Raw genomic sequence first — 26,126 nt, 5'->3', positions numbered from 1 at the left:
GGAGTGGCAGAAAACACAGCAGGGTGGAGGAGGTGGAGGTGGTGAGGGAAACCACTCACTGTGTCACTGTGAGATTGTACGTTGGGGTTTGAAAGGCCGTCTGTCATCTGAACAGCTCTGCTGGGATTTGTTGTGGTTTCTCTTTTACTCGTCTCCTATTTTCAGTATTACTGCTCCAAAGCACTAAAGGTCATGTGTCGTAGTTTGACCTCAGCTTCTTTCCAGAGGTCAGTTTTCAACAGAAGTCATTACAGAAAGTTCTCTATCTTATTATAATAACAAGTTTATCTTTCAAATGTTGATTTCCTGACTGCGGCGTGCACACAGAGTTAATCCTTCTGAGAGGTCCGTTATTGTCCCAGATAGCAGCAGCATGCATACATCCATCAGTCGCTGTGGTTTAAGAGTAAAGTCACACTGGCCAGAGATGTCTTGAGGTCAGTTGATGAATCATTGCTGCTTCTGGTATTCCTGTTGCAGTAACATGAAGATCAAGCGGTTTCATTCTTCCTGATCTTCCACCTTCTACCAGAGAATCTTTTGCTTCCTCTCTTTACCTGCTGGAACAGAAACTCACCTGAAGTCTTTTCTCAAGCTGCAGCAGGATAACAAGACCTTTTGTGTTTTCACTCAAGGTTACTTGTGATCCCCAGTAGAGTTTGAAGACATCCACAGTTCCACATGGAAAGATTCTTTGACTGCTCAAAGATCATGTAGTAAAAGTATGAGAAAGCCCAGGATGTCTCTTGTAACCTGTCTCCACACTACGTGTCTCTGCACTCTGCCTCTGTGGTGGAAATGTGTCGCGCCATGTCTGATGCACATATAATTGATTGTATTTAACATGAAAGATGCAGTGAGTTTTTCTCTGCGGTCCAGAGACATTAAAGACCCTTTGCAGTAGGCCCAGTTTGTAGCAGCAGTTATGAGTCTCGATAAAATCTCCCACCCTCATTGTCTAAAAACATCCCATTCACAGGCTGATGTCTGGCAGCGACCGCCAGTGGCGGTGCGCTCGCTCACACAGGAAGTGAAACTGAGGATTTTCACAAGGCACAGACGGTCTTCAACCGAGAAGACTGTTCTCACCCCACCCATCCTGTCTCCCCCACCACAAACACACACTCACAGCCAAGGCCACAGATGCATTCACCCACATTCACTGGCCTCAGACACGTGCTCTCGTATGCAGCCCCCCCCCCCCCCCCCCCCCCCCCACCACCACCACCACCACCACCACCACCACCACCACCACCACCACCACCCACTGCCTCCACGCCCGCTGGCCCATGACTCTGCGCTCTGACACTTTCTCATGCAGGGGATATTCCTAACCTCCATGGGTGAAGCTCCTGCTGTAAATCAGCATTTGAGAGATAATTGCTCCAGCGGCGCAGCGCTGATCAGGGCGGCTGTGGTTCAGTACCAAGCGCCTGCAGGGCTGAAAGAAAGAGGAAGAAGCTGAGACTGGAGCAGTCTGACACGACGAGGTGTCGCGTTCGGAGCAGGCGGTGTCGGAGCCCAAACTACGCAGTCTGGGCACGTCGTAGCACAGCCTTATCTTAGAAGTGTGACATCCTGTCTATGCTGTGTAATCCACACCAGATCATAAAGAGGGGTGTGGGCAGCCGAGTGCACGGCTGTTTGCACACTTCAATATTCCTGCGTGTCTTTGAACTGGGTTTATCAGCAGCTTCTTATCTGTACAGATCAGTCAGGTTTCAAAGAAAAGTGCCTCAGTCGCCCTTCGGTCAGTGTGTCTGTGTGGAAATATGTTTTGCTGTTACTCTGGCCTGTCCTCCAGCCGGGTTCCAACCCTGCTGTGCTTGTTCAGAGATTATTTAGGTCTTTGGTGTCGCTACAAAACATGTTCAACCAAATGTCATCACTGCGACTGGGCGGCTCGATAGTCCACACTGGTGGTGCAGTTGGAGGTTTGGGACTTACGAGGGTTTTTACTTTCCAAAGTAGGCCTGTCCACACCAGAATGCTGTTTCATGAAAACACAGTTTCTGGCCGATCATCCAATCGGCGCGTCATTTTAGGAGCATGAAAACGTTTAGTTTTTTTTTTTAAACGGGTTGCAGAGTAGGGAAAGTTTAAAACTCTAGCTTGGCTTTGAGGTGCGCACCAGCAAAGAAAATAATGGTGTCTCAGGCCCCGTTTCCATGACAACGTTTCACATAACAACACGTAATACGTTAAAAAAAGGAGAGTGTTTCCACTGCAGCAGCGGACACAGAGACAACGGTGTAGTTAGTCTGCCGGGCCACTGGAGGGCGCTGTTGTTTGATTTTGTATTGAAACTACACAGACGTGTGAAGAGAACAAAACACTATAAAGGTGAAGAAAATGGAGAGAACCTGACATCCATTGACTTAGTTCTTCTTATCATTATGGGATCAAACTGTGGTTGGTGACTTCTAGATGGCTCACTTGGCTCAGCAGTTAATGCTGCTAATGCAGCTCTCAGTGTGAGGCCGATCGGCACAGAGAGGGCAGCAGAGGGGTTAAAGCAGCGGTTGGTGGCCCGTCCCTGGCCTCCGGGGGGGCAGGGGGCCACTGGGGATCAAGGATGAGGCTTTTGCAGGCGTAATGATGCCTGTAAGATGAGAGGGGATTTGAGGGCGAGCTCTCACCCTTTCTTCAAATCCCCCTCATCCCTGACAGCAGCATCCACGCACAGAAAGCACAAGCTGAAGGATACATGGACTCCAAGAGCATCTCAGCGATATTAGCTGTAACCAGTCTGACTGGAGCAGAAACACCTTTCATCCTCCTGAATGGAAGACGGATGGACCAGGGCTGGATGTGAAACAGGCAACACTCCCCCAACATTAACCTGAGATTATCCTCTCAGATCAGAGAAAACCTCCTACCGAGGGGCTGAGAGACCAGCCGTCACTGTGTCTGGGGGGGCTGACAACAAACTGAGAGTGGCCATACATGTTCACTAAGGCCCTGTTTCCACGACAACGTTTCACATAACAACACCTAATACGTTAAAAAAAGGAGAGTGTTTCCACTGCAGCAGCGGACACAGAGACAACGGTGTAGTTAGTCTGCCGGGCCACTGGAGGGCGCTGTTGTTTGATTTTGTATTGAAACTACACAGACGTGTGCAGAGAACAAAACACTATAAAGGTGAAGAAAATGTAGAGAACCTGACATCCTATGGACTGATGAGGAACCGGATTCTATCAGGGAGAGTCTCAACTATTAAACTACTGATCTGGACCATAAAACTAGAATATGGACCGCGGGCCGTACCACTACGGGTCGTACCGCTACGGGCCGTACCGCTACGGGTCGTACCGCTACGGGCCGTACCGCTACGGGCCGTACCGCTACGGGTCGTACCGCTACGGGTCGTACCACTACGGGTCGTACCACTACACAGCCGCCATGTTTGTTTACAACTGGATGAGCAGGAGGGGGGCAGGGAGGGGAGGGAGGGGCAGAGATGAGCAGTAACAGGCTCTGGAGCCTCCATCAGTCTCTGCAGGAGGGAACAGAGACCATGAAAGAATCTTTCCACCTTGAGAGCCGAGACAAAAACTTCCCGGGCGAGCGTGAAGTTAGTAGCTCTGCAGGAAATATAAAGACAATCACAAAGTCAACAGCACACCTAAATTTAAACACACTTGCTGCTATCTGACACCACACACACACACCCACCCACACACACACACCCACCCACACACACACCCACCCACACACACCCACCCACACACACCCACCCACACACACACACACACACACACACACACACACACACACACACACACACACACACCCACCCACACACACCCACCCACCCACACACCCACCCACCCACCCACACACACACACACACACACCCACACACCCACCCACCCACCCACCCACCCACCCACACACACACACACACACACACACACACACACACACACACACACACACACACACAGTAGTGAAATCTCTTCCTGTGCTTGCAGGCGTCGGACCCCGTCCCACTGAAGAAGTCCAAAATGGAGGCGGAGCCTCAGCCGGCACTGACGGAGAAGGAGAAGCAGCTCGACTGGCTGCAGTCGCTCTCCGCCTCCAACAAGGTCAGAGACAGTAGATAAGATGAGACGTGAGGTAACGTTAGAGGGAAGGGCTTGGATTTGGGTACATGTGGATTTGGGTGAGTGAAGGATGAGGAGTGTAACCCGACACCCGGAGGGGGGCAGCAGTGAAACCCAATAGAACCATCAGATCCTGAACGGGCCCTGAAGATCAATGACATTTAAAGTTCCCATCAGGGGCTGATCTCCTTCTGGAGTACTTCATCGGACCAGGGTTCAGACCGGGGTTCAGACCGGGGTCTAGAACAAGGTCCAGACTGGGGTTCAGACCAGGACCTAGAACAGGGTCCAGACCAGGGTTCAGGCCAGGGTCCAGACTGGATTCCAGACCGGGGTCTAGAACAGGGATTAGACCAGGATCCAGAACGATCCCAGTGAAGTGAGGAGGGGGCGGAGCCTGTTCCTGTTCCGTCAGGTCTTAATACTGATTGAACTAGTCTGTGTGATTTCCAGGCCATGAACTGCATCCAGGCCCGGCAGAGGCCCTCGGCCTTCAGACCCTGGTCCCCCCACATCCCAGCTGGAGAGAAGGAGCCGTGCAGCCACCCGCTGGCTCTGCTCAGAGACAGGTGAGTCCACAGGGTGGCGCCGTCCCACCAAACGGCCCCGCTAACCGAAAGACTGCCGCTTAAAAGCAGTTACTCGTGGGAGCGATGCTCTCAACACGGAGAGATGGCAGCCATGTTTGTGAGCCGAGCCGAGCTCTCTCTGGTCTGGGTGGGCCAGGGTCACAGGGGTCAAGTCTGAATGTACCACAGCCTCCCACATTCAGCCATTCACACACATTCACACTCTCACACGGCGGACTGGCGCTGCAGCGAGACCCATCTGGCCCACTTTCTGCTGGAGTGGGAGGAAAGAGCTGCAGGCGCTTCATCAGACACTGCTCAGTGTGTGTGTGTGTGTGTGTGTGTGTGTGTGTGTGTGTGTGTGTGTGTGTGTGTGTGTGTGTGTGTGTGTGTGTGTGTGTGTGTGTGTGTGTGTGTGTGTGTGTGTGTGTGTGTGTGTGTGTGTGTGTGTGTGTGTGTGTGTGAATCATCGCTTCTCGATGACGGATAGAGTTAAACTGATCTTTTCTTCCAGTTTCTACAACTACAAGAGCCTGGAGAACGCCGTGGCACCGAACGTGGCCCTCACGCCGCTGCCCCTGGGAAAGACGGAGCCCATGTCTCCGTCAGTCCCCTCCACCTCCCACCCAAGCGGGGGCGAACCCCCCAGCGAGGGTGCTAACCCAAACTCTAGGCCCCGTAAGAGACGAGCCACAGAGGAGCTCCCCCCGCCAGCCCCCGAGGCCCCCTGCCCCCCGTTCACCGCCACCAGCAGGCCACCGCCGCCATCGTCTCAGGAGGACAAAGACTCAGAGGTGGAGATTGAGGTGGAGAGTCGTGATGAATGTAAGTGCAGGTTCAGCAGTTTGAACAGAAGCTCACAACGCAGTGTTTCTGACTCTCTCCTGCCCCCCTCAGTCACTTCGTCCCTGTCCTCCCTGTCGTCGCCGTCCTTCACCTCGTCCAGCAGCTCGGCCAAAGACCTGAGCTCACCGGGCATGCAGGGATCCGTCTGCACCACCACCTCAGCCGAAGGAGCCCCGCCCACAGCGGCGCCCACCCCGGTCCCGACGACCCCCCCAGAAGCGGGGCTTGAGTCGGAGCTGGAGAGCCTGCGGCAGGCGCTGGACAGCGGGCTGGACTCCAAAGAGTCCAAGGAGAAGTTCCTGCACGAGATCGTCAAGATGAGGGTGAAGCAGGAGGAGAAGCTGGGGTCAGCGCTGCAGGCCAAACGCAGCCTCCAGCAGGTCAGTTCACACTCAGTTTACACTGAGTTCTCACTCGGTCCACAATCGATTCACACTGAGTTCACACTTGATTCACACTGTGTTCACACTTGGTTCGCAATCGATTCACACTGAGTTCACACTTAATTCACACTTGATTCACACTGAGTTCTTACTCGGTCCACAATCGATCCACAATGAGTTCGCACTTGATTCACACTAAGTTCACACTGAGTTCACACTGAGTTCACACTCGGCTCACAATCGATTCACACTGAGTTCACAACCACTTTACACTTGGTTCACACTCGATTCACACTGAGTTCACACTCACTTCACACTCGTTTCACACTGAGTTCACACACACTGAATTCACACTGAGTTCACACACACTGAATTCACACTGAGTTCACACTCCATTCACACTGAGTTCACACTTGCTTCACACTGAGTTCACACTTGCTTCACACTGAGTTCACAATCCATTCACACTCCATTGACACTCGGGTCACACTCGATTCACACTTGTTTCACAGAGTTCACATTTGCTTCAGACTCAATTCACACTCACTTCACACTGACTTCACACTCAATTGACCACACTGAGTTCACACTCTGTTCACACTCGCTTAACACTCAATTGACACTCGGTTCACACTGAGTTCACAATCGGTTCACACTCCATTCACACTTGATTCACATTCAGTTCACTCTCGGTTCACACTTGATTCACACTCGGTTAACAGTCGGTTCACACTCGGAAATATGATCCCCAACAAGCACTGAGTTTGAAAGAGACTCGTCCACTGGAGTTTTATGTGTTACCTAACCCGTGCTACAGGGGGCGCCGTTCTACAGGGGGCGCCGTTCTACAGGGGGCGCCGTTCTACAGGGGGCTCCGTTCTACAGGGGGCGCCGTTCTACAGGGGGCGCCGTTCTACAGGCGGTGCCGTTCTACAGGGGGCGCCGTTCTACAGGGGGCGCCGTTCTACAGGGGGCGCCGTTCTACAGGGGGCGCCGTTCTACAGGGGGCTCCGTTCTACAGGGGGCGCCGTTCTACAGGGGGCGCCGTTCTACAGGGGGCGCCGTTCTACAGGGGGCTCCGTTCTACAGGGGGCGCCGTTCTACAGGGGGCGCCGTTCTACAGGGGGCGCCGTTCTACAGGGGGCGCCGTTCTACAGGGGGCGCCAAATCATTGGAAGAAAGATTATTTCAAGTCAGCATTTTCTGTGTTTAACAGCTATTTGCACACTTTCTTCAGGTGAACGGCCGCTCCCTCATGACATTGTCACCGATCATGCGTGCAAGTTAGATTTTCTAGAAGCCATTTTTTAGTTATATGTGTAAATGCTTTGAATGTAGTACATGCAATAATCTCTGTTGGCAGTGTGTTCCACTGACCCATTGCGATTACAGAGAAGGCAGATTTAGCCACAGCAGTTTCACATTTTGGGATGCTGCGGAACCACGTTGCTTGGTGGTTTGGTGGTATAGGATTCATAGGAGATTTTATTTTGCTGTATTTCATTGTATTTTCACCAAACTTTATGTTGACATTGTAATCATTTTCAGTACTAACAGTTTGATCTTACAAAAATATCGATCATTTCATTACATCCACTGTGACCACAACAAAGAAAAACTTTGAAGTGTAAATATAAGGTTATTATTGTAATATTTTACTAGTCTGGTCCACTCAGGATGAAACTGGACTGTATGTGGTCCCTGAAATAACATTTTATTTAGTATTTATTTTGATTACATCTTTGTATATATTTTGTACATGTGTATATATGTATATATATCATATGCAACTTTATATTGGTTCAGTTATTTGCTTTTAAATAAGTATATTTCTTCCATAACATATTTGGTGTTTGGTTTGTTCAATGTCAACTGGTCCTACAATTTATCACGTGTCACAATGTAGTATTTAGTCCAGAATGTATTAGAATGTGAGCCCCCAGCTCACTCAGTCGGTAGAGCATGAGACTCTCAATCTCAAGGTAGAGGGTTCATGTCCCACGCCGGGGGTAGGGGGCTACTTCTACAAGGCCGCAACTGTGTTCTCTTTTTCTATTGAAATACATGGTGGTATCGGTATTGATACCAAAATGTTGGTATCGTGACAACACTAATTTAAGGTCTATTTTTTTCACAAATTTCTCTCAGGAGAACCCCCCCTCCCGCTTCACACCCCCGCAACCTATTTTTCTGCTCCATTTCTTTTTTTTTAGATATTTACTTGAATCTATAGTAATAACAAAAATATATTTACACTGTGACCTGGTGAACCAGGAGGATTAGACTGGCTGTTGCTGCTGTTACGTGTTATTAAATTATTTTATGTATAAATCGATAAACAATAATTCAAATTTATAATTATAAACCTTAAAAAAAGAAAAGTGAAAAGCAAATCTTGGTGGGGGAGGGGGTGTTTTGTTTACGCATAGCCCTCAGAAAATAGGTAGTTGAGTAAAGTGACTCCAGCGAGAGCTTTGTGGTGTGACCGAGACCTCAGACTTTGGTTGGCTGATGGAAACGCAGACTTTACCTTCCTATACAAACCATAAGCCTTCCCTCATGTTCCTGAAACTTTGCACACTGGAGGAATTACTGGAGCAGCAGAAGTCGATTTCATGAATTGGCATTGATAACAATGGGAGCGGATGTTGCTGCGAAGGGGAAGGCCAGACTTCCATTTTTATTTTTGGTCTTGGACCGAGAACAAGAAAAGTGCAGACAAAGGAGTGTGTGTGGGTGAGCAGCTCCAGATTCTGAGCGCAGAGGAGCAATTCCAGCCACAGATTTTCACTTTTACTTTCTGTGCGAGCTGATTGGTTCAGCTGAACCTGCTGCCAGATGCTTCCTCCCTGTGACGCCTGGCCGGGTGGCGTCTGTGACGGGGACCGTCTCCAGCAAAGCTCGCTGATGGACATGTTTGTCTCACTGCTGGGCGTGTTGGCACAACACACACACACATTCACACTCTTTCAACAGGTCGGAGGAAGGAAACTTCCCTCCTGTCAGTCCGAGCTTTCGCCTGACCTCTGACTCTGACCCTGGAACAGGGTTGGAGTTTAACACCCGATCTGTGATCTGCCTGACTGCTTTCCACCGCAGGCACTCAGTTAAACTAAATGTGGCATTTCAAAGCAAAATCTGCAGAAAACCAATCTGTGAAAACTCCCAGAATGCAACAGCTACAGGAGAAGTTTTCTGGACGTCTCACCTGATTTAACTGCACAAGGTTTCATAAAAATGGGTTTCATGCTGAGACTGTAGCAGTTCTAATCACTGTGTGGTTCTAGGACAACATTGTCATGACGTATACTCTGCGTCGGAACAAAGAAGAAGCTTAAAGTTTGGCACTATTTTACCGGTCTGGCTCACTCCAGGTGAAACCTGAACAGAAAAGACTTTCACTCCTCTGGTCTGGTCAATGCATGAATTTGACAGTTTCAGCCCCAGTCTCTGTTTCTTCTGGTGAAACTTGTGTAATTATCCTGTAATGACGTCAAACCAAAGCAGCCAATGTGTCACCTGACACAAGTCTGTCCATTTCCATTGAATTGTGAGATAATGGTCACCGCAGGTTTCACGTCACGTTCCACCTCTGACTCTCACGCTCTCTTTCGCCAAGGAGTTGGAGTTCCTGCGGGTGGCGAAGAAGGAGAAGCTGCGAGAGGCGACGGAGGCCAAGCGCAACCTGAGGAAGGAAATCGAACGTCTGCGAGCCGAGAGTGAGAAGAAGATGAAGGAGGCCAATGAGTCTCGGATCCGCCTGAAGCGGGAGCTGGAACAAGCCCGGCAGCTCAGGGTGTGTGACAAGGGCTGCGAGGCCGGACGGCTCCGGGCTAAGTACTCTGCTCAGGTCAGTCTACACATCCCAGAACACAGAGAACTAGAGAACCAGAGAACATAGAGAACACAGAGAACTAAAGAACCAGAGAACATAGAGAACACAGAGAACTAAAGAACCAGAGAACACAGAGAACTAAATAACCAGAGAACACAGAGAACTAAATAACCAGAGAACATAGAGAACACAGAGAACTAAAGAACCAGAGAACATAGAGAACACAGAGAACTAGAGAACCAGAGAACATAGAGAACACAGAGAACTAAAGAACCAGAGAACACAGAGTACTAGAGAACATAGAGCACATCGAATATAGAGAACACAGAGAACTAGAGAACATAGAGAGCACGTCGAATATAGAGAACACAGAGAACTAGAGAACATATAAAACACATAGAACCAGAGAACACAAAGAACTAGAGAACATAGAGCAAATAGAATATAGAGAACACAAGATAACATAGAAAACCAGAGAACATAGAGAACCAGAGAACACACAGAACCAGAGAGCATGGAGAACCAGACAACTAGAGAACATAGAGAACTAGACAACCAGAGAACATAGGAAACACAGAGAACATAGAAAACCAGAGAACATAGAGAACCAGAGAACATAGAGAACCAGAGAACACACAGAACCAGAGAGCATAGAGAACCAGACAACTAGAGAACATAGAGAACTAGACAACCAGAGAACATAGCGAACCAGAGAACACAGAGAACTTAAGAACACAGAGCCAGAGAACATAGAGAACCAGAGAACATAGAGAACCAGAGAGCATAGAGAACATAGAGAACCAGAGAACACAGCCCCACAGGCCAGCAAGTCTCAGACGACTTGACGGTTTCCCCACGTCAACAGAGAAAGACAGAAACAAGCCACATTTCCTGGTGACCCGCTCTGGGGACAGTAGCAGGGGGGGAGTTTGACTGGGCAGGACACCGGTCAAAGGGTAACGCAGGAGTCCTCCAGCGAGCTCAGGGAGGACTCCAACCTCTCGTAGAGTAGAAGGGCAAAAGCTCACTGGATCTTGATTTTCAGTATGAATACAGAGCAGGAAGGTGGAGCCTCACGATCCTTCTGACTCTTTGGGTTTTAATCAAGAGGAGTCCGAAAAGTTCCCGCAGAGAGAACTGGCTTGTGACGGTCGAGTGTTTGTTGCTTTTTGATCCTTGGATGTCGACTCTTCCTCTCATTGTGAAGCAGAATTCACCTCGTGTTGGGTTGTTCACCACTAATAGGGACCGTGAGCTGGTTTAGACCGTCGAGAGACAGGTTAGTTTTACCCTACTGATGATGTGTTGTTGCAATAGTAATCCTGGTCCTGGTCCTGGTCCTGGTCCTGGTCCTGGTCCTGGTCCTGGTCCTGGTCACCACAGCTGCAGTAACCAGTAGTTCTGCACATGCTCAGTAGAGCCAATCAGAATGAAGTTTCCTCCATGGTGTCATGACTCCCAGTCCATATTCATCTGGACTTGGTACTTTTATTTTGACAGTCACTGTGATATAATAATAATTTAATAATATATAATATAATAAGTATTTTTTAACAAAGACATTGTCCCCACATGGCAGCTCGAACAGGACGGCCGTGCTCCTCCTCACATTTACGCTTTAGGAAAGAGAGCGATATCACATTTACACACACTTATAAACCACAAGAGGCAGTCTTCTTCACGAGACCCCGCCCTGTGACCGTTTGCTCACTTCCTGTCCTCTCCGGCCCAATCACAGTGGAGGACTCTGCCTCACAGCCAACCTCCTTTCTTTGAAGGCGGAATGATGACTCCAGCTTCAGGTTGAAGTCACTTCCTGGGTCCATGTTTACATTAAAAAAGCTATTGTTTGAGTATCACTGAAATCAACATGATGGCAGAGCACATGGAACAATTCAAAACTATTAGAATAGTTCAACAAAAGCTACATGCTAAAGAGAGTCAGGCTCACACACCAGTGATGCTACATGCTAAAGAGTTTTAGACCCACACAACATTGATGCTACATGCTAAAGAGTTTCAGGCTCACACACCAGTGATGTTACATGCTACATGCTAAAGAGTTTTAGACCCACACAACATTGATGCTACATGCTAAAGAGATTCAGGCTCACACACCAGTGATGCTACATGCTAAAGAGAGTCAGGCTCACACACCAGTGATGTTACATGCTACATGCTAAAGAGAGTCAGGCTCACACACCAGTGATGCTACATGCTACATGCTAAAGAGTTTCAGGCTCACACACAGCATCAACTACTGGCCTGGCATGCTAACTACATCATTTTTAAAAGTTTCTGTCGCTCTCGTGGAAACCAAACGTCGTTTCCAGAAATTTCTGAAACGAAAAAGCACAAATGATACGTTGGAATTGTTGGGATATTGTTGAAGTGTGACATTCCTCTCCTCCTGTAGTGGTTATGAATCAACATCACACACACACACACACACACACACACACACACACACACACACACACACACACACACACACACACACACACACACACACACACACACACACACACACACACACACACAGACTTCTGACTTCTGGCCGGTGTCTTCCAGATCGAGGACCTCCAGATGAAGCTCCAGCACGCTGAGGCGGACCGCGAGCAGCTCCGAGCCGACCTGCTGCAGGAGCGGGAGGCCCGGGAGCACCTGGAGAGAGTGGTGAAGGAGCTTCAGCAGCAGCTGTGGCCCAAAGCCAGCAGCAACAAAGACGGGACAGCCAAGGACACGGTCAACTAACCAGCAGCAGCTTCACGGTCCCAGACACACAAACCCCCCAGTCACATGACCCCACCACCCAACATCTGCTCTCCTCAGACCATTGAGCCCACCGGGAGCCCCCCAGAGCCCCCCTGTAGCCCACTTGGAGCCCTTCGGGAGTCCACTGGGAGCCCCATGGAGCCCCCCCTGGAGAACACTGGGATCCCCCTCCTGGAGAACACTGGGAGCCCCCCCCTGGAGAACACTGGGAGCCCCCCCGGAGCCCACGTGGAGCAGTCAGGAAATCACACCCCTGAACAGACGAGACCGATGGAGCCGAGTCCTTGTCTGGTTTCCTCAGAGAAGGAACAGAAACAATGTGAAGGTTTCTCCACTGAGCTCCAACTCAGGTTGGGCAAACCCAGAACCCAGAACAAAACATCTAGAACCCTGAACAAAACACCTAGAACCCCAAACAAAACAACTAGAACCCTGAACAAAAATCCCAGAACAAGAACCCAGAACAAAACATCTAGAACCCTGAACAAAACACCTAGAACCCCGAACAAAGCATCTAGAACCCTGAACAAAAATCCCAGAACCCAGAACAAAAACCCAGAACAAAATCCAAGAACCCAGAACAAGAACCCAGAACAAAGCATCTAAAACCCAGAACAAAAATCCAGAACAAAACATCTAGAACCCCAAACAAAAACCCAGAAAATCTGAGTTTTGTTCACAGCCACACCAGAACCAGGACTTCAGAGACCAGGTTCTCTGTGGAGACTCCGTGGTCTCTGTGAGGTCGAAGGTTGACGTTAGCACAACGTAGAAATGAAGAAGTTGACGTTAACACAACGTACAAACACACAACATAGAAGCGACGGTCCCACAGTGCCGACAAGGCCCTTTGGATTCTTTAAGGAAAACATTGAAGTTCACAGAACAACACAGCTGAAGGTCACAGGTCAAAGCATCTCTTATTATAGACTCACTGTTTTCAGTCCTGTCTCTTTAAATCTCCTTGGACCTGTGTGCTTCAGGCCCCGTTTCCACGACAATGAATTCCAGTGTATCCGTAAAACTTTCTTCACTTTTGGGGGGTCCGTTACACGACACCAGTGTTCTGATCCACTGTATCCAGTTAAGTTTTTAATCCGGCTCCCAAGGAGGAAAGATTCTTTCACTGCCGCTAATCCCTCCTGCAGAGACTGATGGAGGCTACAGAGCCCCCTCCCTCCTGCTCATCCAGTTGTAAACAAACATGGCGGCCGCGTAGTGGTACGACCCGTAGTGGTACGACCCGTAGTGGTACGACCCGTAGTGGTACGACCCGCGGTCCATATTCTAGTTTTATCCTCCAGATCAGTAGTTTAATAGTTGAGACTCTCCCTGATAGAATCCGGTTCCTCATCAGTCCATACGGATGTCAGGTTCTCTACATTTTCTTCACCTTTATAGTGTTTTGTTCTCTGCACACGTCTGTGTAGTTTCATAACAAAATCAAGCAACAGCGCCCTCCAGTGGCCCGGCAGACTAACTACACCGTTGTCTCTGTGTCCGCTGCTGCAGTGGAAACACTCTCCTTTTTTTAACGTATTAGGTGTTGTTATGTGAAACGTTGTCGTGGAAACAGGGCCTTAGTGAACTTCTCTGGTCCTCTAGTTTCTGATGAACATCACTCACTCAGTTCTGGATATGAAAGGTACATCCTCATATGGGGCTTTTCCACCGAAAAGAACCAGGTTCTAGTTCTGGTCCAGGGCCAGCTTTAGCACCAGTTCTTTGTCTTTCCACCACCAAAGCCAAACAGTGACTAAACTGGTGCTCCGCTGGCTCCACTTCGTTGCTGGACCAGAGAGGAGCCAGACTGGGACCTGACGCGTCATCAGCTGGGGGCGGAGTTATCTCTGGAGGTATCACTATGTTACCTCCATGTTGAAGCTTTTGATTCAGACACGTCCAGAAATAAAGTGAAAGGAGCAGAAAGTCACTATGGAATGTTGGAATGGTGAAAAATAAGAGCCAAACTCATCCACGTGTTATTATTCCCCTCTATGTCCACTCTGGGGCTCCGGACTAGAAAAGACGGACGTGAACAAACACCAATAGAGAGACGAAGAGACGTAATGTCTTCTTTCTCTTTGGTGCTTCAGAGGTTCAGACCAAACTAGATGGAGCGACCCGGACTAAACCAATGAAGACAGTCCGTCTCCTGTCAGCGCCAAATTGGTGAAATCAGTGACGTATCACGTTTTGGAGTGACGCAATGACGTAGCTCTACTGGTTCTGCTAACGGTGGAAAAAGAACCGGTTCTTTGGTGGTGCTCATTTAAGAACCGGCTCTGACCTAGAACCTGGTTCTTGTTGGTGGAAAAGCCCTCATAGATCCTCTATAAAAATCCTCCCAACATGAAAAGGTGAGGTTGTGTTCTGGATGGTTCCTCTCCACTTGGTGTCTTCTGGAAGGTTCTGAGCTGAGCTCCAGGGACACTCGTGTAAATAACCACAAAATGTTCTTTTCAATAAGTTAAGGTCTGTAAATATAAATATGTTGTTGTTTTTTACTTTACGATAATAAGTCGCACTTTGTCATAACGAAATACTGTCACACTCTTTCTTTGAGACATCCGTGTTTCCCGTTCAGTCCGGTTCTGCTGGTTTCTGCTCCTCGAGGTTCTCTCCTCTTCAGACAAAGTATTGTAAATACAGTGAAGGACACAAGCTGCTCTCACTCAGCGGTGGTCTGCAAAGCGTCGGCAGGCCATCGGACTCTTTGTGGCTGAGCGGAGAGGAAGGAAGACATCCCGGAGGCGGAGTCTGCCGCCGCCGCCGCTGCTGCGACACCGCGCCGCCGCCGCGCTCGGTGGGTACAATGCAATCAGAATGTACATTCTCATCATTGCTTTCCTTTTTGTTATTGATGTTTTAATGTCGCAGATATTTTATGGCTGGTCAGTTCTCTTCATTTCCTTCAATAGAAATCTCATATTTTCTTTATGCATGACATTTGAGAAGGTTTGCCATACGTATCGTCAATTATTGGGCATTGATACTGTACATTTAAGGGATTTATTGTGTTATGCAAGATGAAGAAGCATTTTGTCTTATTTACAACTTAAAAGAAAGCAACAAGCCAGATGTTTATCTTTAAAAACAAAACAAAAAAACAACTTCAGTGCAATGCTGGACAACCTCAAGTGCCTGAACGAGGGCCAAAGGTTTCCAGAGGAGGAAGACTGATGAGGACGAGGCTCATCAGTCTTCCTGGTCAGCAAATGAAGGATCTTCAGCTGCATCAGGTTTGTTCATGTCTCCAGACTGACATCAGCTCAGCTTCAGCAAAACGTCAGAAACACAAGCTGGTTCTCCTCATTCCTGAAGAGAAGCCTCTGCTCACGCTCACGAGAAACACTTCAGACATCCTGACAGGAAACAGGGTGGAGATCTGTCCAAACCTGACGGAGACTAAAACTATTTGAATGGCTCCTCTGGGTAAACGTTGTGTCACTGACCTGCTCAAAAGTAGACGACGTGTCTGTGCTGATTCCCACTTTCCAAAAGTGAAGCCAAAATATTCCCAATCCAGGTTCGAGATCCTGCCGTGGTACTCTGGCCACGACCTTTTAACCCCAGGCTCCATCCGGTGCCATCTTGTGAGCTCGGTCAGAAGTTAATATTGAAATCCATTTAATCTAAAAAAAAACCCCAATAAATATTCAAATCAAATCTGGAATATCCGCAGCACCAAGACCAGCCACCAGGGGGAGATGGAGGTAATTTGGCTTCACTTGTCGGGGATTTTTCACGTCCTTCCTCTTTTCCGACAGTTTTATCTACCAACCAGTTTACAAACATTTGACTTTTTTAATGTAGAAAACAAATGAACCAAGTTTTTTTTTCGCTCTCGGGGTGATTTTGGTCCTGAAATCGATGATATGCATGTTCAGACCATTTTTTATGGCCGAGCCTGAAGCCTCGGGCTTCGGCGTTGCTTTGGGTTGTACATACAAACTAAGTGTTGATTTGTGGGCATTGGGTGGAAAAGCTCCTGCTTCTTATCCGCGGTGGCTCGGAGAACTTTGGCAGACCTAAAATTGGTACATTTTGTAGTTGTTTTTACTCTTTATGTTACTCACAGTTTTCTACAAGAAGAAGGGAGGCTGACGACATTTGGCTCTTCGCTCTCCCGTGTGAAAACTTGTTTTCTAAATGACAATGATTTTGCTAAAAAATGGGCCGTGAAGCAGCAATAACAGCCCAGACTAAAATCAATACTAGCCAGTGTGAAGATTTGAATAAGAATTCACAAATGTAAATATCTTTTTCATTTCCTATATTGTATAAAATATGTACATGGTGTTTCCTTTTTCAAGAAGAACTCTTTTCTTACAGTAGCCGTCTTGTTTCCAGTTGTTTTGGGCTTGTTTTTGTTTTTGTTTTGTTTTTTTGGAATTTGTGTTGAACTGAGATGTTTTAAAGGCAGTTACTGCAGTGCGTCAGAGAATATACCCCACATATACATCTTATTCCATTTCTTTCCTTTTTTTTTTACTGTAGAGTATTGAAATACTTTTTTCACCAGTTCATATATATTTTTAACATCAGATAGCCGAGCTGCAGTACTCCCCCCCGCCCCCCCAGAGAAAACCTCTCCTGGTGTATCTTAGCCCTGTGCTGCTGCTAATACTATATACACTTCTAGAAGTATTTTTATGTAAGAGGTAAACTTCCCATTTATTAATGAGACATTTACAGTATGAACAAAGAGTTTGGCTCATCTTTCAATCTCCGTCATTTTTTTCATCCTGTCATGCTCCTCCACCTCCCCTTCCTCCTGCTGCACCACCTCTTCCTCCTGCTCGTCCTCTGCCTCCTCCTGCTCCACCTCCTCCACATCTGCCTCCTCCTGCTCCACCTCTTCCTCCTCCTCTGCCTCCTCCACTTCCTCCATCTCCTGCTCCACCGCATCCTCCTCCTCTGCCTCCTGCTCCTCCTCGTCCATATCTTGCTCCACCTCTTCCTCCTCCTCTGCCTCCTCCTGCTCCACTTCCTCCATCTCCTGCTCCACCTCTTCCTCCTCCTCCTGCTCCACCTCCTCCATCTCCTGCTCCACCTCTTCCTCCACCTCTGCCTCCTCCTGCTCCACTTCCTCCTTCCTCCTGCCACACCACCTCTTCCTCCTCATCCACCTTTGCCTCCTCCTCCACCTCTGCCTCCTCCTCCTCCACTTCCTCCATCTCCTGCTCCACCGCATCCTCCTCCTCTGCCTCCTGCTCTTCCTCGTCCATATCTTGCTCCACCTCTTCCTCCTCCTCTGCCTCCTCCTGCTCCACTTTCTCCATCTCCTGCTCCACCTCTTCCTCCTCCTCCTGCTCCACCTCCTCCATCTCCTGCTCCACCTCTTCCTCCACCTCTGCCTCCTCCTGCTCCACTTCCTCCTTCCTCCTGCCACACCACCTCTTCCTCCTCCTCCACCTCTGCCTCCTCCTGCTGCACCACCTCTGCCTCCTCCTGCTCCACCTCCTCTTCCTCCTGCTCCTCCTCCTCTTCCTCCTGCGACCCCCTTCCCTTCCCTTCTCTAACGACACAGACTATATTGTAAAGTAAAGGACTTTATGAGATTATGTTTGAAAATAGCTATGCTTATATCCTACAGTGACTGAATGTACAGTGTATAGATGCATTACCAGAAATAAAGTTGTTTGTCCAAACTGAATGAGCCACCTTCCTCTTCTTGCTGCCTGTGTGGTGGAACCATGCCCATCCTGATTGTGGTCCAGATATTCCAGACTGAGAGACTGAACGGAGGTCAGTTCCATTTAAACGACGTGTCAAGAGAAAACTCATCATTTTTTTGTTTCAGAAAAGTTTCGTGTTTCGCAGCAACATTTTATAACTAATGTTCTTTAACACGGAAAGAGCAGAAACACCCAAAAACTACCAAGTTGGATTGTTATTATGGTGACTGTCAAAATAAAACTACCAAGTTGGATTGTTATTACGGTGACTGTCAAAATAAAACTACCAGGTTGGATTGTTATTACGGTGACTGTCAAAATAAAACTACCAAGTTGGATTGTTATTACGGTGACTGTCAAAATAAAACTACCAAGTCCAGAAGAATATGGACGGGGAGTCATGACACCGCGGAGGAAACTTTGTTCTGATTGGCTCTACTGAGCATGTGCAGAACTACTGGTTACTACCAACATGGAGACCTGGATCAGGACCAGAACCAGGAGCAGGACCAGGAGCAGAACCAGGAGCAGCAGCAGGAGCAGAACCAGAACCAGGACTAAGAGCAGGAGTAGGAGCAGAACCAGGAGCAGGACCAGGAGCAGAACCAGGAGCAGAACCAGGAGCAGCAGCAGGAGCAGGAGCAGGAGCAGCGTTCCCTCTAATTGAAATGAGCTGATACATGGTCACCCCGTGGGGGGATCAGTTCCTTCAGACTCTGAGCAGAAACTGGCGGTGGCTCATCTGCTTTCTAAAGCAGAGACAAAGTGAAGGCATGACCTCTTCCCAGAACACCTCCGCCTGCCAGTCCATCCTTCAATATGCTTACTTTATTTGGTTTGTTACCTCCCACAGTTAAAACAATCTGTTAGGGACGGATTATGGTTATGTAGTGGTTAGGGTTGGAGCACTACAGATCATTGCGGTCAGAGAATCTTTCCGCAACTTTATTTTCAGCAGCCGGTAGTATACAGGTCTGCGTGAGTATTTGTGTGTGTGGTCTGAACACAAACGAAACATAGGGAAATAAAATAGTTAAACAACAATGCCTGGTGTCCGTATTACAATTAGCCCAGTACAGAAACAATCATTTATATTAATATAGTCCAATAAAATCCTCATTATGCGTCCTTTAATATCTGCACTGCTAAAACTTTAAATGGCTATACAACATGGTACTGCAGCACTATAAACTCTTTGCAGATCACCGACAGTAAATGCACTGCATTCATACACAGTAGCATACAGCATAAACACAGGTAGGTACTTAAATGCACATTTGAGGGCTACTTATTAAACATAGGAAACGTGAAAGCAAGATGGCATGAGCAGCCTCGTGCAAAGTAACTAATTGGTCACACATGACAAACAAGACATAACACCTCAGTCTAGCAGCAACACCTAAACATCCTCCCCACTACATCCACAAATGTGCAACAGCAACAGAAACTCACCCGGGGTTCCTAAACGCACACGAAGTAAGAGGAAAAGAGGTCTGCTCTCCTCTCTGAGCTCAAACTGAGTTCACATGATGGTGCGTTCAAGCGTACCTCGTAAAACTCACCATTGAACTAATAGGCTTTCAGACAAGGCCGCCCCCAACTGTCCGCATGGCAGTTGAAAGAGTAGAAGAAAGTCTATTGGGTGGTTTCTTCTTCATCCTCGTCCTCAAGAGCAGGTAGCAGGGAGAGCCGGGCGACTGGATGAACGTAGGTGTGATCCTTCACTTGGACACTGGCAGTTTGGACGCGTCCATCTGCTCCTGGATGAGTCTGAGTAATCCGTCACATGGGCCACAATGCTTGGGGGAGTTGAGAATCCACGATCAAGACCATGTCCCCTATGGAGAGCGCCTTACCGTCTTTCCTCCACTTACTGCACTCTTGCAGCCCCGGCAGGTAGTGACTGATGAAGGATGACCAGAAGTGATCAGCGAGGGCTTGGCTGTGCCTCTAATGTCTTCTCCCGAGGTCGCTGGGGTCATAGACTGCCTGAGGGAGCGATGAATCATGACGGCCCATAAGGAGATTAGGCGTCACTGGGTCCGGGTCAGAGGGATCTGAAGACAAGTCGCCTAAAGGTTTCGCATTCATTATGCCCTCGACCTCCACGAGGGTGGTCATCAGGACAGCTTCAGGAACAGTCTGGCCTTTGAGGACGACACAAAGTGCATTCTTGATTGATTTCCCTTCCCTCTCCCAGGTGCCACTTGGAGGATTGAATCAGAAGGATATCTGCTGTTCAGCAATGTTGCTCTCTCAACTCAGGTGCCATGGCAGCAAAGGCTTCACGCAACTCTCCCTCTCCACCAACAAAATTGGTACCATTGTCCATGAGGAGTTTTGGCGGTTTGCCAGGTTGAGAGATGAATCTTCTCAGTGACAGCAAGAAAGAGTCCGTATCAAGACTCTCCAACAAATCCAGATGCACCGAGCGAGTTGTCATGCATTTGTAGACGATGCCCCACTGTCTCAGTGCGGCGACCGATCCTCACGTGGAAAGGCCCAAAGCAATCAACTCCAGTTTAATAGAACGGTGACATATGGAGTCGTAGTCGAGCTGGGGGGTAATCGGCCGTCTTCTGCACGTCAAGTTTTGCTCTCCATCGTCGTCACTCCAGACATGAATGTTGATGTTTCCAAATGGCCTCTCTACCACAGATGATCCAGAACCTGCGTCTGAGCTCAGCAAGAACTCGTTGTGGCCCAGGGTGCAGTAGAGAATCATCAGCATCCTTGATGATAAACTTGGTCACAGGATGGCTCGGGTCCAGGATCACGGGATGAATGGTATCCAGGTCTAGTCCTATAGCATGCCTCAACCTGCCACCGACTCTGAGTAGTTTTGTGGCTTCGTCGTATTCTGGTGACAGAGAGGCAAGACGACTGTTTGTAGGCAGAGTACGTCCAGCTTTGAGAGCTCTCAATCCTTCAGCAAAGCTGTCCTCTTGAGCCTTTAGTAACATCAGCTTCTCTGCTTGCAGAAAATTGGTGGCTGAACAGGGTGCGGTGGTATTGGCATCAGCCACCCCATGAAGAGAGCTAACGCTTTCCTGAAGAAGCTCTTTCCAGTTGGAGAATTTTCTTGGGGTCAGGAAGTTGTGTGGGCAAGTAGAGTCGGTCATCCTAGTCGGTGCTGGCCCTGTAGAGTTGTAGAGAGGAGTAGCTCGACTAGCAAGACGCATAGCTTGAGCCTTCATCTGGAGCCACGCAGCGAGGTTGGGCGGGGAGTAGGTGAGTTCTGAACCTGGCTGCAGGATCCCGCGAATGAGACAATATTCCACATATCCATCTCTGTGGGAAGGAGACTTGAGCTGACTCAGGAGAACTGTCGAGCGCCATCTTACAAAGTGCAAAATCGCTCTCTTTACCACTCTCGAAGAAGGGGAATGTCAGTCTCCATACCTGGGTAGGTCCAGGGTTCTGCCGCTGGAGCTGGTGTTGCAGCTGGTATACTGGAGTGGGCATACTGTGCTGCGAGAGGTGGCGGTGCCACTGTATCTGCTTGTGGTGGCATTGTGAAGCTCGTACTGGTAGCTGGAGCTTCTAGGTCCTGAGACGGGAAACTAGTTGTGACAGCGGACCTCGTTGTCGATGGCTCTCACACTGCCTGGGTAGTTACCGTGGGGAGGACAGGTACGGATGTGATGAGTGCAGGCGGAGGTTCAGAGACTGGTGCTGCTATAGGTGCCACGAATGAGACGCTGGTCTGGGAACTCATGCCAGGATTAGCAGGTGGTGCTCATATCTGTGCAGGAACAGTTGAGAGAGGTGATACCTGAACTGGTGCTGGATACGGCTGTTGTACAGGAGGATGCTGACTGAGGACCAATGGCACCCGAAGGTGTTGCTGAGCCAATTGTGATGGCAGAGGTAGCTTGGAGAACGTAACGGGAGCTGATGAAGTAGATAAGACATCATCGTTCGTCTCTGACAGGTAAGTCTTCTCAAGACTGGCAATGTGTACCTCCTTTTCCAACCTCTTCAAGCGCTGTCTTCCCATCTCTCTAGCGATTCTCTCTATAGCCCGATGGGCTTCCTCTTGTAGCCTCTAAAAATAATTACATGACTACATGTTTTATTGATGTACTTATTAATTATCCAGGCAAGAAATTCTAAGCTTCACAATTAAAACAAATCTAAATAAACCACTTTAAAAGAAATCACATGTCTTGGGTGTGTTGTGGGGGTGCTTTGGCTATCCTTGGGGCGCTGCAGCCCCCCAAGCCCCCCTCTGGCACGTCTATGTTTACAAGGAGTGTCTGCACGGCCACTGAGGTCTTCCTCATCTCAGATCTCCAACAGCATCAATCAGCCATTAGCTTGGCCCCTGTTAGCTTAGCCACTGTTAGCTTAGCTACCATCATCAATTAGCTGGTAGCTTAGCCACCAGCATCAATCAGCTGTTAACTTAGCCACTGTTAGCTTAGCTACCAGCATCAATTAGCCAGTAGCTTAGCCACCAGCATCAATCATCTGTTAGCTTAGCCACTGTTAGCTTAGCTACCAGCATCAATTAGCCAGTAGCTTAGCCACCAGCATCAATCAGCTGTTAACTTAGCTACCAGCCTCAATTAGCCAGTAGCTTAGCCACCAGCATCAATCATCTGTTAGCTTAGCCACTGATAGCTTAGCTAACCAGCATCAATTAGCTGGTAGCTTAGCCACCAGCATCAATCAGCTGTTAGCTTAGCTAGTGTTAGCTTAGCCGGTGTTAGCTTAGCCACCAGCATCAGCGTTCTGCATAGTCATGTGACTTTGTGCTTTGCTCCTATTGGTCAATTAGCTAAGAATCCTAATCAGTCTGGACGCAACCAGGAAGCAGCATTACATCTGGACCGGGACTGCTCTGCACCCGGTCCAGGATCTCTGTAGACCTGGTCCAGGACCGCAGAAGGGCTCAGGACAGATTTCTGGTCCGAAACAAAACAAACGTTTGCTGAAGCTCGATTTTCAACTTGAAGTTTTCAAATGGCCAAAGAGTATTCAGGGTGTATTCTTCTTAAATCCTCCATAAAGTATGACAAAACTAGTACCGACTGAAGAACAGAAAGTATGAGAACAATATACCTACTGAAGAACAGAAAGTATGAGAACAATATACCTACTGAACAACAGAAAGTATGAGAACAATAGTACCTACTGAACAATATAAAGTATGAGAACAATAGTACCTACTGAACAATATAAAGTATGAGAACAATAGTACCTACTGAACAACAGAAAGTATGAGAACAATTGTACCTACTGAACAACAGAAAGTATGAGAACAATAGTACCTACTGAACAATATAAAGTATGAGAACAATAGTACCTACTGAACAACAGAAAGTATGAGAACAATTGTACCTACTGAACAATATAAAGTATGAGAACAATAGTACCTACTGAACAACAGAAAGTATGAGAACAATTGTACCTACTGAACAACAGAAAGTATGAGAACAATAGTACCTACTGAACAATATAAAGTATGAGAACAATAGTACCTACTGAACAACAGAAAGTATGAGAACAATAGTACCTACTGAACAATATAAAGTATGAGAACAATAGTACCTACTGAACAACAGAAAGTATGAGAACAATAGTACCTACTGAACAACAGAAAGTATGAGAACAATTGTACCTACTGAACAACAGAAAGTATGAGAACAATAGTACCTACTGAACAACAGAAAGTATGAGAACAATAGTACCTACTGAACCACCCAGTGAGAAATGTATCCTATTGAAAGACTTTTTTCCTGAAACCTGTGAAATCTGTCATTTTGGTCACTTGAATACTTTCAACATATTTCATGGGTAAATTGACCTCAGAGGCTTTTATAGTGAAGGTCTAACTTCCTCCAAACCATGGTGCCCAAATGGATGGATCCTTGTGCAGTTTGCAGTGGTGTATTGATCACAGTGTATTGATCACAGTGTATTGATCACAGTGTATTGAACACAGTGTATTGATCACCGTGTATTGATCACTGTGTATTGATCACAGACAGTGTATTGATCACAGTGTATTGATCACAGTGTATTGATCACAGACAGTGTGGATCATGGTGTATTGATCACAGACAGTGTATTGATCACAGTGTATTGATCACAGACAGTGTGGATCACAGTGTATTGATCACAGTGTATTGATCACAGTGTATTGATCCCAGTGTATTGATCACAGTGTATTGATCACAGACAGTGTATTGATCACAGTGTATTGATCACAGACAGTGTGGATCATGGTGTATTGATCACAGACAGTGTATTGATCACAGTGTATTGATCACAGACAGTGTGGATCACGGTGTATTGATCACAGACAGTGTATTGATCACAGTGTATTGATCACAGACAGTGTATTGATCATGGTGTATTGATCACAGACAGTGTATTGATCACGGTGTATTGATCACAGACAGTGTTTTGATCACAGACAGTGTATTGATCACAGTGTATTGATCACAGACAGTGTGGATCACGGTGTATTGATCACAGACAGTGTATTGATCACGGTGTATTGATCACAGACAGTGTTTTGATCACAGACAGTGTGGAGGAGCTCTGACCTCAGGCGGAGGCAGACAGTTTCAGAACTCTCTGCTGCTGCTCTGCTGCTGCTTTGCTGTGGCTCTTTGCTGCTCTGTTGCTGCTCTGCTGCTGCTTTGCTGTGGCTCTTTGCTGCTGCTCTTTGCTGCTCTTTGCTGCTCTTTGCTGCTCTGTTGCTGCTCTGTTGCTGCTCTGCTGCGGCTCCGGATGTCATCATGATGTGTCCGGAGCCTCCATCGTTCCCCAGCTGCTGCTGACTGACCCAGTTTCCGCAGTCACATGAGGAGAAGCGCCTGCAGTTCACTCATTAGTCTCAGGAGGCTCCGCCTCCTGCCTCCTGCTGCTTCTTAATGTACGTCAATTACCAAGTCATGTTTAATTCATCCAGCTCAGCTTCAGCGTGTTCATGTGCTCCGACTGAAGGCCACCATGTTTCCTGTTTCCAAGCCAAGAAGTCACTTGTTTACGAGATAGAAGGAGGTGAAGAGAATAACAATAAGAAGAGCCTCACGTACGTCTGTCCCAGAGCTTTGTCTCTTCTCCCCTTTTTATGGCTCAAACCATTTAGATGTTTTGGCTGTAGATTTGCCCAAAATGTGCAAGAAAAATTCATTTCAGTTTTTCCTTCTTTACATTTCTGACGGTGCTAACAAGCTAATGTTGCTAACATGTGGCTTTATTTTGGAAATTCTGACGGCTTTGTTGTTGTCAGTTCTGTAGAAATCCTAATCATAAGCCAGGGTTCCAACACATTTTAGTTCAGGCGCCACATGCAGCCGGACTGGAAGATAATAAACAAAACAAGAACAATAATGACAGAAAATGGGTCCAATCCTGGCATGAAGCCAATCTGAATGAAACCTTCTGGTGTGAAAAGTCCAAAAGCTTCTCCTGCAGCTTTTGCCTGCTGGTTGATGATAACAAACAAACAAATAAACAAATAAATAAATAAATAAATAAATAAATAAATAAATAAATAAATAAATAAATAAATAAATAAATAAATAAATAAATAAATGACAACCAGGTCTCTGTTTTCATGGCAGCATCAGGTCTCAGTGTCGAGTCAACAACCTTCAGAAAAGTTGTTTAAAGATTCATGTGTTCTTTCACATGTTGACTATTTACTTCATGGTTCTTAAGAGCCCCTGATATAAACCAGCCCCTTAGAACCCTCCAGATCCCCCAGAACCCTCCAGAGCCCCTTAGAACCCTCCAGATCCCCCAGAACCCTCCAGAGCCCCTTAGAACCCTCCAGATCCCCCAGAACCTTCCAGATCCCCCAGAACCCTCCAGAGCCCCCCAGAGCCCCCGAGAACCCTCCAGAGACCCTGAGAACCCTCAAGAGACCCAGAGAACCCTCCAGAACCCCCGAAGCCACCCAGAGCTTC

General features: G+C 47.7%; 1 protein-coding gene across 1 annotated transcript in view; it reads left to right on the top strand.

The window, feature by feature from the left end:
- Positions 1-13,163, top strand: part of LOC308113025 (ski oncogene-like) — a 77,961-nt gene extending 64,798 nt beyond the window's left edge. Inside the window, exons 2-7 of the mRNA XM_080468913.1 lie at positions 3,978-4,091; positions 4,563-4,678; positions 5,193-5,503; positions 5,576-5,904; positions 9,527-9,757; positions 12,314-13,163. Coding sequence (XP_080325039.1) covers positions 3,978-4,091; positions 4,563-4,678; positions 5,193-5,503; positions 5,576-5,904; positions 9,527-9,757; positions 12,314-12,496 — 1,284 coding nt within the window. The 3' untranslated portion in view covers positions 12,497-13,163. The remainder of the gene's footprint in view (positions 1-3,977; positions 4,092-4,562; positions 4,679-5,192; positions 5,504-5,575; positions 5,905-9,526; positions 9,758-12,313) is intronic.
- The last annotated feature ends 12,963 nt before the right edge of the window (positions 13,164-26,126 follow it).

This window comes from Lipophrys pholis (genome assembly GCF_963383615.2).
Source record: "Lipophrys pholis genome assembly, chromosome: 8".
In the NCBI taxonomy this organism is placed as follows: domain Eukaryota; kingdom Metazoa; phylum Chordata; class Actinopteri; order Blenniiformes; family Blenniidae; genus Lipophrys; species Lipophrys pholis.
The sequence above is the reverse complement of the archived record's forward strand: the minus strand, read 5'-3'. Positions and strand labels throughout refer to the sequence as shown.